This window comes from Oryctolagus cuniculus, chromosome 17, assembly GCF_051225735.1.
Source record: "Oryctolagus cuniculus isolate XC-2025 breed Fujian yellow rabbit chromosome 17, ASM5122573v1, whole genome shotgun sequence".
NCBI lineage: Eukaryota > Metazoa > Chordata > Mammalia > Lagomorpha > Leporidae > Oryctolagus > Oryctolagus cuniculus.
The window spans coordinates 59,358,405-59,374,787 of NC_142883.1; the positions used below are offsets into that span (position 1 = coordinate 59,358,405).

General features: G+C 42.6%; 2 protein-coding genes across 14 annotated transcripts in view; both read right to left on the bottom strand.

Annotated features, from left to right (window-relative positions):
- Positions 1-3,251, bottom strand: part of CDRT4 (CMT1A duplicated region transcript 4) — a 116,379-nt gene extending 113,128 nt beyond the window's left edge. Inside the window, exon 1 of the mRNA XM_089318418.1 lies at positions 3,210-3,251. The gene's annotated coding sequence lies outside the window, so the exon portion shown is untranslated. The remainder of the gene's footprint in view (positions 1-3,209) is intronic.
- The window catches only part of TVP23C (trans-golgi network vesicle protein 23 homolog C), a 77,210-nt gene that overhangs the window by 51,125 nt on the left and 9,702 nt on the right, over positions 1-16,383 (bottom strand). For 6 of the 13 annotated variants that reach the window (NM_001281863.2, XM_089316647.1, XM_070059957.2 and 3 more), the window contains 4 exons: positions 12,759-12,848; positions 11,412-11,543; positions 7,848-7,976; positions 1,907-4,960 (listed from right to left, as the gene is read on the bottom strand). In NM_001281863.2, the coding sequence (NP_001268792.1) occupies positions 4,934-4,960; positions 7,848-7,976; positions 11,412-11,543; positions 12,759-12,848 (378 nt within the window). In that variant the 3' untranslated portion in view covers positions 1,907-4,933. Of the gene's footprint in view, positions 1-1,906; positions 4,961-7,847; positions 7,977-11,411; positions 11,544-12,758; positions 14,329-16,383 lie in introns of those variants that run through there. The other 7 variants (XM_089316646.1, XM_089316642.1, XM_089316644.1 and 4 more) reach the window with 3 other exon arrangements.

A 16,383-nucleotide genomic window follows, 5' to 3' on the forward strand; every position in this document is an offset into this window, starting at 1 on the left:
ATTTTCATTTATCAATGTTTCTAACTTCCTTGTGATTTCTTCTTTGACCCTCTGATTAATTATCAGTGCACTGCTTAGTTTCCACACATCTGTGAATTCTCACAATTCCTTTCTGTTGGTTTCAAATTTAATTCCACTGAACTCAGAGAACATACTTGTATGACTTTAATCCTCTTAAATGTATGAGCGCTTGTTTTAGACTAATATATAGTCTATTTTGCAGAACGTACCTTATGCATTTGGATATGCATTGGATAAAATGTGTATTCTGCCCCCGTTGGATGTAGTGTTCTATAGATGCCACCGATCTAGTTCATTTACAGAGCTGCTGACTTCCCCAATTCCTTGCTGATCTTCTGCCATTTCTCATATCCATTATTAAAAGTGAAGTATTGAAGTCTGCAACCATTACTGCTCCAGTGGAAGCAGGATTGGGGCTTCCAGAATCAGCCGCTCGGCCAGATCCTCCGGAGCCTGTTGGCAGACCTTAATCAGAGAAAGGAACCAGAGTCTGGGGCTTTGAGGATACATTCTAAAATAGTGTGTGAAATAGACTTTTCCTGTAAAACTGACACCTAAATCATATCTCACTCTGTGAGAAGCAGGAAGCACTCCTGAAAACCTGTTTATTGTCATTCTTAATAGGAAAGGAAAACATCATTTCCTTAAGAAGCCATGGTGCCAGGAATATGTGTAATCTCAGTTCTGATTTTTTCCGGCTATGGTTAAATAAAGAATCAAAAACACCCACGGTGAAAAAAATCAAGCAGTACTGGAAGGAAGGGCCTCTCTAGTGAAGCAGTCACATCCCACTCTCGGTTCTGCCTCCCAGAAGCAAACATCGCTGGCTGCGTCTCTCTTTGTATTTGGTGTAGTTACTCCCTACTATTAAATAACAAACCTGTAATGCCTGCAGCGTTTTTGGTTTGCCAACGTTATATATTAACTGTTGACTTACTGCTAAAATACACAGTTAAACGCACACAAGGGTCCTTCCTCCTTCTTAAAGTTATGAAGAGAATCAAATGAGATACTACATAACTTTCTTTTTAAAGATTATTTATTTGAAAAGCAGAGCAAGAGATGGAGAGACACACACACAAAGAGAGAGACAGAGATCTCCCATCCTCTGTTTACTCCCCCAAAGGGCTAGAGCAGGGCCAGGCGTAATCCAGGAGCCTCAACTCCATCTGGGTCTCCCAAGTAGGTGGCGGGGGGCCTGCTGCACAATGCTGGACCCGTAAAAGAACTTTAATAAGCTCTCAGAGCTGCACAGGTTTAAAAGGACCACAGTACCTATACCACAGAATTAATGTGCCTTTCATTCAGATCTGGCTAAAAAGCCCATGGGAGTTTCTCAGGCATGGAAAGCCAAGACACTGTGGCAAAAAATGACCTACATGAAAGATCTCTGTGTGTGAGATCCCAGTGGAAAGAACAGGCCATCAAAGAAGGAGGTACCTTTCTCTGAAGGGAGGAGAGAACTTCCACTTTGACTATGGCCTTGTCTAAATAATGTTGGAGTTTGTGAACTCAAGAGGCTTCCATAGCCTTGGAAGCTCATGACAAGAGCCTCGGGTGATTACTGACATCATAAGTAAGTGTCAATTGTTAAATCAACAACAGGAGTCACTGTGCACTTGCTCTCCATGTAGGATCTCTGTCCTTAATTTGTTGTACTGTGAGAATCAATGGTAAAACTAGCCTTCAAACAGTACTTTATACTTTGTGTGTCTGTGTGGGTGCAAACTGTTGAAATCTTTACTTAGTAAACAGTTGATCTTCTGTATATAAAGATAATTAAAAATGAATCTTAATAAAGAATGGGATGGGAGAGGGAGTAGGAGATGGGATGGTTTGCGGGTGGGAGGGTGGTTAAGGAGAAAGAACCACTATAATCCAATAGTTGTACTTTCCAAATTTATATTTATTAAATAAAAGTTTTCTATAAAAAAAGAATTAATGTGCCTTTACCTCTACACACACCCTTATTTATTCAGAGATGGGGGTGAAAGAAGATACTTTAGGGGCTATAAAGGAAAGATAACTTTCTACTCTCTCTCCCCCAAATAAACCTGTCAGTCATGGTGAGATAATTAAAGTAAATGTGGCAGATTTCATTTTCCAAAGCCAGTGGCAACAGATCTGAAATAGAGTGATTCATTATCTCCCCTAACATTCACTTAATTATAGTACTAAGAAAAAGGCAAATACATATTTAGTAAATTATTACATCTCAAACACTGTACTAATGGAAACAAGTATGGGTGATGATAAAAATGCATTGTATGGGCAAGTATTCAGTTAGGCTATGACCCAGTGAAAAGCCAGAACAACATAAAACACAAGCTCATGGGGCTGGCATTGTGGTACAGTCCATGACACTGGCTGTGAGCACTGGTTCAAGTCCTGGCTTCTCCACTTCTGATCCAGCTTCTTGCTAATGCACCTGGGAAAGCAGCAGAAGGTGACCCAAGTGCTTACACCCCTACCACTCAGGAGGGAGACCCTGATGAAGCCTCTGGCTTCAGCCTGGCCTGGCCCTGACCATTGCAGCCATTTGGGGAGTGAACCAACAGATGAAAGCTCCCTCTCTCTGTCTCTCCTTCTCTCTCTGTAACTCTTTTAAATAAATAAATAAATCTCCTTTTAAAAAATAGAAGTTTCTTCCTCTCTCACAAGGGCAGGGGATGGGGATGCCCCTTCCTTTTCGGTTGACTTCCTGGAAGTCAACTTCCAGGAACAACTTCAGTCAGAACTTAGCCACGTGGCCACACATGATGCAATCCAGAGAAAGTTATCTTTATTCCAGGTTGTCATGTCCCAGTGGGAAATGCTGTAGAAGGTGAAAATGAAAACAGGGGCAAGTGGTAGATTCTGCCACACACTGTTTCATAATTGCAATTTGGCTTAGCACTGCAGATTCAAACAGTTACGTCAAAAACTATACCAATACATTCCATTAGACTCTCAACCTGAAAGATTTCGATCGTTCACATAAATAAAAATGTGTCCTCAGTGTGGCATTAACTTCTCTCACCAGACAGAATAATAGCTCAATATAAGGAAAACGGTAATCTACTTTAAATTACAACTCCTCAAAAGGAAAAGACACTTAGAGACAAATACTTCCTCTAAAACCAGTAACATTTCTTGTTTTTTTTTTCTTACAGGTAATCCTGTAATCTGTGTTTCCTTCAGCAACTCACCCAATAACCCTGAAGTTCCATTATCAAAGGGATGGGGGACGCTGGTCTAAGGATGTTTAAGGCTGGTGAAATCATCCGTCTGGCCCTGCCAAGGCAACAAAAGGGAGACTCGAAATTCAATAAACCTGTACAGGCTGATAATCGTGTATGGCCCACCCACAGATGAGGTTAAAGTATTCAATGGCTCTTGCCTTCCCTACACCAGATCTAAGGGATCAACGTATTTGTCATGAGGGTAAAATACCTTAAAAACAGATGTTTGTTTACTTGTTTTCATAATTTATTTTAAAAGCAGAGTTTCAGAGAAAGAGGAAGACAGAGAGAGAAAGAGATCTTCCATCTGATGGTTCACTCCCCAAATGGCCACTACGGTCAGGACTGGTCTATGCTGAAGCCAGAAGCCTAGAACTTTGTCTGGATCTGCCACACGGCTGGCAGCAGTCCAGGTACTTGGGCCATCCCCCGCTGCATTTGTAGGGAGCTGGACTGGAAGCAGAGCAGCAGGGTCTCAAACTTGTGCTCTGATATGGGATACCAGTGTTGCAGCCAGTGGCTTAACCCACTGTGCCACAACTCCAACCCCAACAGTACAGTTTTATACAAACATAAAGTTATGTACTTTCAAAGCCATGACTCTAATCAAGACACTCAATTAAACAAAATATCTTTAAAAATGTTTACCAATATACAAACACATTCACAACATAATCTGGTGACTAAAGACTCCAATAAAGTTTACAGTACCTACAACAGAATTTACAGATGCCTACAACAGTTTGTAGAACAGTTTGGTTTAATTTAAATATATTGTTTTAAGAAGTACCATTAATACAAATGCATGATTTACAATATCCCCATGGTAGCAAGAAAAAAAAATAGATTAATAAAATAAAATGTCTTTTAGGCATTTATTATGCCCAGTATTTAAATGAGTATTCTCATTATGACATAAGAATAATACTCTTTAGTGGTAAAAGACAGATTTTATCAGCCCTAGACCACTGAAGAGCGTCTGGGAAATTCCAAAGTGGACTCTGGCTTTCCTCTCCATAAAATAGAACAGCAGCAACCTCCGGGCATCCCTCACACATGCACTGTGACAATCCCATTTATATTCATCAGGCCTTACAAGTAAGTGACTTGTTACAAATAAAACACAAGCTAGTTAACTAGTTTAACACCACTAGCCCATATTTTGTTTTTATTTGCTTGTATTATGTCTAAGATAAGAAAATTCACTATGAAATACATACTAGAAACTAACAATTATACATTACTTATACACAAGCCAAAGTGCCCACTCTTACCATGGAATCAAAACTTACTTCTGAAAATAATCTAGAAATAATATATAAACACACAGAGCTTTGAGACAGACTAAAAACATCCACCCACATTCTACAGATCAAAATGCAAAGGTTTCTGTTACATGAATGGACACAAACCCTTCACTAATTTGGGACACACTGGAATTACATGACTACGTACATATACCATAAAACAAATGCTGACAGTGTTTCTAGTGACACCATACTGTCTAGCCCCAACTGCTAGAAAGAAAATAAAAACTGAAGATGAAAACTCCTTCTTTTCAAATAAAGTTTTAAGTGGAAAAACAAACCCAACACTCCTCTTTGCAACATGGACTGAGTGCTAAAAGGCTCAGTCAAGAGTCTCTTCAGTTGCTCCCCAATGTAAGAGAAACACACAAGCTTTCTCTCTACTCAGGTAGTCTGATCACCTCCAGCGTTCTGCAAAACAGGGAAAAGAAAAAATACTCCTCAGTCTTCCAAGTTGTTTCACTGCACACCCCACAGATGAGAAAGCACCAGGCCCAGAGCACATGCCCTGTCTGTAAGCAGAGCCAGCTACTGCAGCACCTTACATGCAATGCCCCAATCACGCTACAAAGAGGACGTGCTGGAGAAGGAAACGCTCAGCCATCACCAGCCACCCAGACTCCCAGCTTGTCCCAGATGAGCAGAGCATCATGAGGCACCAGGTAAGACGCGGACCTCTTTCAACGTCCCTCCCACCTTCAGAAACACTGTAAATCTAAGAAACCCAATAAGCACGTTCATGAAAATTCTCCCAAGGTGGACCACAGCAGTTATACTGGCCACCATGCAAAAATTCTTCAGGATGAGATCATGTTCCTACAAGAACACTCGTTTTCTCTCTTATCTTCTTTAAAAGCAACTATACATTAGAATAGAAACAGAGGGTTGTGATCAAGCTCTATCTTTGTACCACCTACTGTATATTCTTGAGTAGGTCACTTAATCTCTGAGGGCTTTAGCTACTTAGTTTTTCATTACTACAACGAAATACCTGAAGAAACTAGCTTTATAAAGAGAAAAGGTTTAGGGGGTAGGCATTCTGGTGCAGTGGGCTAAGCCACCACTTGGGATGCCCACATCCCACTCAGAGCCTGGTTTGAGTCCCAGCTACTCCATGTTTCTGATCCAGCTTCCAGCTATTGTGCCTAGGATGAAGGACGCACCAGATGGCCCAAAGGCTTGGGTTCCTGCCACCTACAGAGGACACTGCATCCTGGCATTGGCCTAATCCTCACCGTTGCAGGCATTTGGGGAGCAAACCAGTAGATGGAAGATTTGTCTCTCCTGCTCTGCCACTTTGCCTTTCAAATAAATAAGTCTTTTTTAAAAGAAAGAGAGAAAAAAGTTTATTTAGAGGTCCATGTCCAAGATTAGGCAGCCCCACTGGCTAGCATGGGTGGTGGGAGCCAGTGACAGAGTCCATGCAGAGGAAGATGACACAGCAAATCAGGAAGCAGATAGGGTGGCTGTGCCCAGCTTGGCTTTATAACCAAGCCTCTCATGAGAACCACCTTCTGAGGGCATGCCCCCAGTGACCTAAAGACCTCCCCTCCAGGTCCACCTCTGAAATGTTATAACTGGATCCAAGTCTCCACTCTGTTAGTGCCATTAACTTCTGACTTGGGGGTTTACAGACCTGCATGAGCTGAGAGCTCAATCACACATCCAGACCACAGCAGCTGAATCTAAGTGCAAACCTCGGCCCAGCGGCATCAGCACCACCTAGAAACTTCTTAGCAAATAATGAGATCCACTAGAATAAATCTCAGCCAGTGCAGCCCAGCAACCTTGTGCCCACTAGGTGGTTCTGTGCATGTTCCAAGAATCACTGTCCTTTGTAACACCACCTGCCCAATCTACCGCACTAAACAAATGTGAGGTGTTACTCACATGACCTAGTCAATGTTCCCAAGAAATGTAATCAAATTTTTTTTTTCACCTATGACTACTGCTTACCCTCTGAAAACTCTGATTTAAAATCTCATCTGGGAGAACTGTAGTAAACCTTTTATGTTCTAGGAGGGAAAATCAAAGTACAACCTTCAATGATATGGTCGGCTGTGGTTTGGATGCGGTTTGTCTCCCCAGAGTTCACATCACCCCAGTGTGGTGATGCTGAGAGGTGGTGGCACTAAGATGTGGGGCCTAGTAGGAGGTAATTAGGTCACTGGGGGTAAAGCCCGCAGAAAGGACTAACGCTGGGCTCACTGAATGAGTGGTTCCCCTGAGAATGAGTTGTTAGGAAAATAATAAGCCTGAGCCCTGAAGCCCTCTGGCTTCCTAGCTCATCCTGCGACTCGTCCATACCTGCTTCCACCGCCGGGAGGCCATCCACCAGGAGGCTCTCAGCAGAACCAATCAGGGACCAGTGCCATGCTCTTTGACCTCCAAGAGCTCTAAACTATAAGCTAACTAAACCTCTTTTCTTTACAAATTACCCAACTTCTTTTGTTATGGCAACAGAAAACAGACTAATACCTGGTCTTATTCTACTTGTTCTTGCTATAAACCCTAAAAAGCACCCAACATATTTTCTTCAAGAACAGCCACTTAAAGCCACCATGACATTAACAGAAACCTACTGAACTTAAGGTAATTTTTAAAGATAAATTATTATCAATGACAGCTTATTTCTCCTGATTTTGAGATAATTTTAGGATAGGTATAATACATTTTCAGAATGTCCTAAAAGCCTCCAGAGAATCATTAAAACATCTGTATCATCACATCATATTTAAATAACTATATGCCTTTTAAAAAAAAAAACTGCTAAGAAACACGTCATGAGGCAGGCATTTAGCCTATGTTAAGATACATGCATTCCATATCAGAGTGCCTGGGTTAAAAATCCCAGCTCCACTCCCAGTTCCAGCTTGCTGCTAATGTGCACCCAGGAAACAGTAGGTAAAGGTTCAAGTAATCAAATCCCACCTGCACCTGGGAAACCTGAATTCAGTTCCCAGCTCCTACCTTTGGCCTGGTCCAGTCCAGGTCACTGTAAACATTTGGGGAGTGAACAATCAGATGACAGTTCTCTCTGTCTCTCTCTTTCTTGCTCTCACTCTCTTTCAAAAACTTTTAAGAAAAGACCTGGATTGAGTTCCTGACTTCTGCCTTCAATCTGGCCCAGCCCGAGGTGTTGTGGACATTTGGAGAGTAAGCCAGAGGATATCTGCCTCTCTGCTTCTCAAATAAATATACAATCCAAGGACTTAAAAAATAAGTATTTCATGAAAGCTAAACGCTACAAGAATTAACTCACTGCATTAGTCCCTGATCACATTCAGAAAACACTTACTTGTCTTAAAAATTGCTTTCCAAGATACGAAGTTGCCATGTTGGTTAAATTCTTTCTGCTGCCCACTTTACACCTGATGTAACCATACAAGTTGGCACCTTGCAGCACCACACCCATGATAACCACTGCCTGGAACAGGAGAAAAAGAATCACCGTTAATGACCTAAAATTGACCTTTCTCTATGCCAGAAACGAGACAAGCAGATTGTCATGACAAAGAATGCAAGGAAACTCTGAAAAGCACAACATTGCCAGTGAGACCCCTTAGTTAGCCAGAACAAGCCCAAGTCCCTCAGTGCCCAAGGTTGTGCTCCAATAAAAATTTACAAACACAGGGGGCCAGTGTTGTGGTGTAGCAAGTAAAGCCACCACCTGCAACACCGGCATTCCATCCCATAGGACATTGGTTCTAGTCCTAGATGCTCTACTTCCAATTCAGTTCCCTGCTAATGACCTGGGAAAAGTAGTGGAAGATAGCTCAAGTGCTTGGACCCCTGCCACCCACATAGGAGACCTGGAAGAGGTCCCGACTCCTGGCTTCGGCCTGGCTTGGCCCAAGACATTACAGCATTTCCATCTGCAGATGGAAGCCCTTGCATGCTCTCTCTCTCACTCCCTCCCTCCCTCCCTTTCTTTCTCTCTCTCCCCCTCTCTCCTTCTTACTCTAACTCTTTCAAAAAATATATAAAATTTTTTTAAAAATTTACAAATACAGATGTTGGGTGGGATATGGCCTACACATTATAGTTCACCAACCTTCATTCTACAGCAAACAGCTCATCAATCCTCCTACTATGAAACAGATTATCCAGAAACCGTTTACACAGGTAAAAAGCAAAGCTCCTAAACAGAAGGTCTTTTTTTCAATCCAGATTCATTCTCCTTGCCTCCTTATGAGTAGTACAGCTGATTTAAAGGTAAGATGATTTTAAGGTAAGAAGATTTAAATGTTTAAATAAGGAGTGGGGGCTGGCGCCATGGCTCACTAGGCTAATCCTCCACCTTGTGGCGCCAGCACACCGGGTTCTAGTCCCGGTCGGGGCGCCAGATTCTGTCCCGGTTGCCCCTCTTCCAGGCCAGCTCTCTGCTGTGACCAGGGAGTGCAGTGGAGGATGGCCCAAGTGCTTGGGCCCTGCACCCCATGGGAGACCAGGATAAGCACCTGGCTCCTGCCTTCCAGCATGGTGCGCTGGCCACAGCGCGCCGGCCACAGCGCGCTGGCCGCGGCAGCCATTGGAGGGTGAACCAATGGCAAAAGGAAGACCTTTCTCTCTGTCTCTCTCTCTCACTGTCCACTCTGCCTGTCAGAAAAAATAAATAAATAAATAAATAAGGAGTGGGTTCAAATTCCTAATAAAAGAAGCTGAACTGGTATATTCTGCTCTAAATGCATGTTTGATGGAAATAAAAATCTAAGTGTTATACAAGGCTACTAGTTATCTAGGTAAACATAAAACTACCTTTTTATCTAAATAAATCTCACTTAACTTCCTAGGCTTCTCAAACTGGAATACTCCTGGGTATGTGTATACCAGCATGCCAGAAGGTTCCTGAATTCAGACTGAGCATGGGTCCTGCTGAGGCAACAATTTTACTAAATGGCAACAAATTTTAAAATGTACTAAGCTAAAACAAATAGACTTCTGACTTAAGAGGATGTAGTAGTCAGATACAAAGATACCCAACACCTCTCCTTAAGATGCAGACAGCAATAGGCTTAAACAACAACAACAAAAAAAGGCAAAGAAACAAGTAGCAACACACATCAAAAAGGACCGGTAGTTAAGGTGGTTTGGGGCAGCCCTGCACAGCTCCTAATTCTTCAAAGCTCGAAGGTTACGTCTCACTAATAATTCCCACCACCAGCCGGTGCCGCGGCTCACTAGGCTAATCCTCCGCCTAGCGGCGCCGGCACACCGGGTTCTAGTCCCGGTCGGGGCGCCAGATTCTGTCCCAGTTGCCCATCTTCCAGGCCAGCCCTCTGCTGGGGCCAGGGAATGCAGTGGAGGATGGCCCAGGTGCTTGGGCCCTGCACCCCATGGGAGACCAGGAAAAGCACCTGGCTCCTGGCTCCTGCCATCGGATCAGCGCGGTGCGCCGGCCGCAGCGCGCCGGCCGCGGCGGCCATTGGAGGGTGAACCAACGGCAAAGGAAGACCTTTCTCTCTGTCTCTCTCTCTCACTGTCCACTCTGCCTGTCAAAAAATAAAAAAATAAATAATAAAAATAAAAAAATTCCCACCACCATCATCTCCAACATCTCAGAAGCAGACGCCAGAGGATACTTACTTACATGGAGGTTAAACATACCTGGACTCAAATTTTTCTAAAAAACTCAGTAAGTAATGGTTGGGAGCAACCTAGCCAAGTCATTCAACAGGCTCATCTTTTTTTTTTCTTTTTTTTTTTTTTTTTTTTTTTTTTTTGACAGGCAAAGTGGACAGTGAGAGAGAGAGAGAGAGAAAGGTCTTCCTTTGCCGTTGGTTCACCCTCCAATGGCCACCGCGGCTGGCGCACCGCGCTGATCCGATGGCAGGAGCCAGGAGCCAGGTGCTTCTCCTGGTCTCCCATGGGGTGCAGAGCCCAGGGACTTGGGCCATCCTCCACTGCACTCCCAGGCCACAGCAGAGAGCTGGACTGGAAGAGGGGCAACCGGGACAGAATCCGGTGCCCCAACCGGGACTAGAATCCAGGGTGCCGGCGCTGCAGGCGGAGGATTAGCCTAGTGAGCCGCAGCATCGGCCTTAACAGGCTCATCTTTTTTTTGTTTTGTTTTGTTTTGTTTTGTTTTTGACAGGCAGAGTGGACAGTGAGAGAGAGAGACAGAGAGAAAGGTCTTCCTTTTGCCGTTGGTTCACCCTCCAATGGCCGCCACGGCTGGCGCGCTGCGGCCGGCGCACCGCGCTGATCCGATGGCAGGAGCCAGGTGCTTCTCCTGGTCTCCCATGGGGTTCAGGGCCCAAGCACTTGGGCCATCCTCCACTGCACTCCCGGGCCACAGCAGAGAGCTGGCCTGGAAGAGGGGCGACTGGGACAGAATCCGGTGCCCTGACTGGGACTAGAACCCGGTGTGCTGGCGCCGCAAGGCGAAGGATTAGAACAGGCTCATCTTAAACATGAAAGGATCAGAAGAATAAACCTAGATGTTCTTTCTGAAAATATCACCCAATAAACGTGGCAGTGTTTGACACAGCAGTTAATCCACCACTTGGGACGCCTACTTTCCCTATCAGCTTGCCTTGGTTCAAGTCCTGGCTCTGCTCTCCCAATCTAGCTTCCTACTAATGCACACCCTGGAAAGCAAGAGGTGATGGCTCCAGTAGTTGAGGGTGTCACCCACATGGGAGACCTGGGCTGAGTTCCCAGTGACTGTCTTCAGCCTGGTACAGCCCCATCTGTTGCTGGCACTTAGGAAAAAGTGGAGTTGGGAAACAACTTGGGTAATACATGATGAAGCTGCCTACTCAAGATAGGTCCTCCATGTTAAAGGCACAGATGGTTACTTGTTAGGATTTTCCATCAGACATTTTAATGGATTATTCAAAAGTTCCACAATGACGCTCACCAGCCATTTGACTCTGAAGGAGAAGAGAGCACTGAAGGCAAATATCACCCATAGCACTGGACAGGCAATAAGTCCTAACCAAAAGATTCTGGATTCAGCTTCCGAAACAGTTTTATTTTCTTCAGAGGATGTCTACAAAACAAAACAAGAAAGTAATTTCAATCATCACTGAGATGTGTACCAGTAAATAGCTTTGAATAAATAAAACATTTTAAATAAAAGTATATTTCTTTCAATTCAATTAATACAGACAACGCCAGTCCCAATTCAGAACACTTAAACACACAAACAGACACACACACACACACACACACAGAGTTAATTCCTCTACTATTATAATTTCAAGGAAATATTTAATGTACTTTGTTTCAACCCAAGAATTTTGCAATTTTAGGGCAGAACACACAGTTCATCAGGATCCAAGACAGAACAGTGATCCTGACAGGATTGTACTAAATTCTTGCACCAGCACTGTTTATTCATAAGGAAGGGTGGAATGATACTTTTTTGAGTGAGAATCAAAAAAATCAAGGTTATACAGTCATCTTGGGGAATAAAGGTCAAGTCAAGGTCCAAAGAAAGGTCCAGCAATCAAGAGATTCTGGACAACAACCAAAATGTCTTTGTAACACTCAGGAACTTACAGGGGTAGTGAGTTGCTAACAAAGTAGACTGCATAATATAAAGGACTGCAGGCTCACTGAGTACAAAACTGCTTTCTGAGAACTATCACTTGTCAAGGCCCTTCCAGTCAGAAGGGCAGCAACATAACTGGGGTTGTCTCCAAAAGTTCTGCCCTCTGCTTCCCACACAGATTTCCACAGGGAAACAGGGCGTTTACTCTCGAGTGCCTCGCCAACCCAAACCAAGGCTTCCACAGAACTCCTGAAGGCACAGGGTTAAAGAATGATTGATCAGCTCCACATTTTCTATCCAGTTGCAATCCTTCTCCTTTTCTCCACACACAAGTGGAAGACGGCCATGGGAACAAAGAGAGAACGAGGTACTAGCAGCAGTTATCTGCTAGACACAGAGGGATCCATGGAGATGCCCAGCAAAGACAACAAAGTTGAGGCCATCAGAAAGTGCTTTTATCTGCAGCTTGGCATACTCTAACATCATCTCTCACAGAATTCTGTCCTGTGCTCACTTTTGCTTTGTTTCTGCTCTGAACTAGAACCAAAAAAAAAAAAAAAAAATCAAGATTTAGAAGGCCATTTGGTTTATTACTGACATGGCAAGTGACTTGAGGTAATGTTTTTAGACCTGAATATTCTTAAATAATGAAACGTAATCTACACATAACTTATCAAAGGACACTATTCAATAGGAAAAATATCAGCTTACCTTCCTGGACTCAAACACCCAATGGCTCTTTCCATCTTCATCAATATGATTCCACCAACGTAAGCCTACCATCAGTCTACCTGTGACATTCTGGGAAAAATAATACACATTTAAAAGACCCATACGCAACGTCACATCTTAATGTTACATTTCCCAACAAGAATCTCTACCTCTAACATAATACCCAGTTAACAAAGACAGCTATACATCAGGCCTGACTAAAAGATTAAATAAAACGTCAATAGTAGGTCCAGTAGGGGGAGCAAGTGACAGGGTAAGCAACAAGTGTGCCCATAAAGTGCCCATAAACATTACTCCCCTCCTTTCTCTCACACTTTCTCCAATTCCTAATTTCCTAAGTCCCTTGATCTTTGGCTATAGTGGCCTACCTTTTCCCATATATCCTGACTGTAGCTACCTACATTTTGCAGCTGTATATACCTAAAAATGAAAACAGCCACTGGCCTTTATTCAATCCTTTAAATATACCAAGCTGTTTTCTTATTAAAGTAACAAATAACTTCGGTAGCCTTCCTAATGTATATATACTCAACTATTAAACACTGGGACTAAAGTGGTAACTAAGAGGTACCACCTTTGTCCTTAAGGAGCTTCAAGTGTCGGGGGAAGATATGAGGCCACCAACATACAAATGCACCATCACTAACTGCAACAAGTGTTGTGAGGGAGAAGTACAGGATGCTTTGAGTACAATGTGGAAATGTGGCCAACTCCCCGAAAAATCAACATTTTGGCATGAAACTTAAAGGAATTTCAGGAATCAATAATACAGGGTGTGTTTCATTATTGGTATCCACTAACAGATTCAGGGATTCTGCGAATTCAAGTGGGGAGGAAATTTTATCTTTATTTTCATTAACCTCTGGCTAAAATCTGGCATATCATTACATAATGAAAGTAGATGACAAACCATGAATGTGGGTAGAATTAACAGTACTCAAAACTTTGTCACAATAAAAACCACAGATAATTTTCATTTTGTACTATATTTGCTGCAGATTTCTCAAAATATTGTTATGCTTATCACTGTCTTGAAATTTACTAGGTCTATTGTAGATCTTACTATTTTTTTGTTTGACAGATAGAGTTAGACAGTGAGACAGAGAGAGAGAGAGAGAGTTAAAGAGAGAGAAAGAGAGAGAGACAGAGAGAAAGGTCTTCCTTCCGTTGGTTCACTCTCCAAAATGGCCGCTACAGCTGGAGCTACGCTGATCCAAAGTCAAGAGCCAGGTGCTTCCTCCTGGTCTCCCATGCCGGTGCAGGGGCCCAAGCACTTAGGCCATCCTCCACTGCCCTCCCGGGCCACAGCAGAGAGCTGGACTGGAAGAGGAGCAACTGGGACTAGAACCTGGTGCCATATATATGGGATGCTGGCACCACAGGAGGAGGATTAACCAAGTGAGCCACAGCACTGGCCCCTGTAGATCTTACTATTAATACATTCATAAAGAAATACATATGCTAAGTCAGAAATTTATCTTTTTAATATTTTTTAATTATATACTCATAGTTGTTCCAGGTATCACTGGGGCAGCAGTTCTAGGATCTCCTGCAGATATCAAAATATGCAAAATAAGGCTCAGGTCCCTTATAGAAAATGGCACATAATTACACATGACCTACACATCCTCCCAAATACTTTAAATCATCTTACTTTTTTTTTTTTTTTTTTTTTTTTGACAGGCAGAGTGGACAGTGAGAGAGAGAGAGAGACAGAGAGAAAGGTCTTCCTTTTGCCGTTGGTTCACCCTCCAATGGCTGCCACGGCTGGCGCACTGCGGCCGGCGCATCATGCTGATCCGATGGCAGGAGCCAGGTGCTTCTCCTGGTCTCCCATGGGGTGCAGGGCCCAAGGACTTGGGCCATCCTCCACTGCACTCCCGGGCCACAGCAGAGAGCTGGCCTGGAAGAGGGGCAACCAGGACAGAATCCGGCACCCCTACTGGGACTAGAACCCGGTGTGCCAGCGCTGCGAGGTGGAGGATTAGCCTAGTGAGCCGTGGCGCCGGCCCCATCTTAGATTACTTATAATACCTAATATATTCAAACAATGTGCTGGGTAAATACTTTTCTACCATATTATTTACAGACTGCTAACAAGAAAGAAAAGTCTATACATGTTTAGTACAGATGCACAATTTTTCCCCCAAATATTTTCAATCTGTGACTGGTTGACTCCCTGGCTTCCAGACCAACGGATATGGGAACTGTCTGTATTTCAATATAAATGACTTTCTTTGAGGCCTTATTATTTTCTTGTATATTTGAAAACAGTATTCATGGCTTCATGAGACTATAAAAGAGGTCTGTGGCACAAAAAGGATTAGAAATCCTTACATTAACATGATATGCAAGTGTGAAGAGCATTTCAGACAGAGCAGTAGGTATAGACTCTCCCAAGGAAGAAAGTGAAACCCATGGACTTAAAAGAGACTTGGTAACTAACTGGATATGGAGTAGGAAAGAGACAACACACACATTTCTGGTTTGCTCAAGTAAAAATATAACGCTTCTAGGACCTACAGAAGGGAACACCTATGGAAAAAGGAGCATTTTGGGAATGGAAGATAACAAGTAGTATTTTATATATCCTTAATTTGAGGTGCCTTCAAGACAGTCACATAAAAATGTTAAAACAGATGGAGAAGTAGCTGTGAGGACAAACTTGGATTAGAGATCTGGATCTGAGAACCAACGCAGCTTACAGATCAGCAACAGAAATCAGAAGCAGAGATGGCACTGCCTAGGAAAGGAACACAGAAGGAAAAGGAAGGGGGTGGCCTTAAAGACCAAAACTCTATCCTAGAAATGCTAAGAGTGAAAGGCCAAGTGGAAGAGAAAAGCTGGCAAAGGTGACAAGAACAGCTCCAATCCCAGACCCTTCCATGTCCCCACGCCCCAGTTCTCTTTCTGCATTTGTCTTCATGGTTTATTTGTCCTAATTCCTCTTAGGTTTATTGTTTTTGAAACTTTCAAATCTGAGCAGTCCAGACTTTTATTTTCTTGTCAAATATCAAAAGCCTGCAGTCTATTATTGTTTTTCTTCTACATTCATGCCAGAGTTTGACATTGTCATTAAGCTATAAACAATCTATCTTTACAGTTTTTGGTTCCTTTTACACCAAGATATTTAGCAAGTTGGCTTTTTTAAGGCTAATGTTGACAACTATTTTTATTAATTTCTATATACTAATTTAGACTATAAAATGTAAATGTTTTTTACAATTTATTTGGATTTTCTTCAGTAATGTTCAGTTAATTTTTGTTAATGATCCACAGGCATATCTCTGTACATACAAAGTTCCAAATAGTGCTTTTAAATTGACCTTGTTAATTATTTCTTTCAGATCATACAGACCTTATTTATTCTTTGTTGCTTTATCTATCAAAGACAATGGTTTGTTAGGCTACTAACACAATGTTGCCTCCATCTTTCCCTAGTATTTTATGTTCTTCACTATATACATTTTGATATAATTTTATTCTACAAATGAAAGTCACTGTGATTCATAAAATGACCTTTTTTGGGGGTTCCATTTAGTGTTTTCTTACCCTGTTTTCTCTTTCATCTGATAATAATACCAAGTTTCTTTTTGTCTGAATT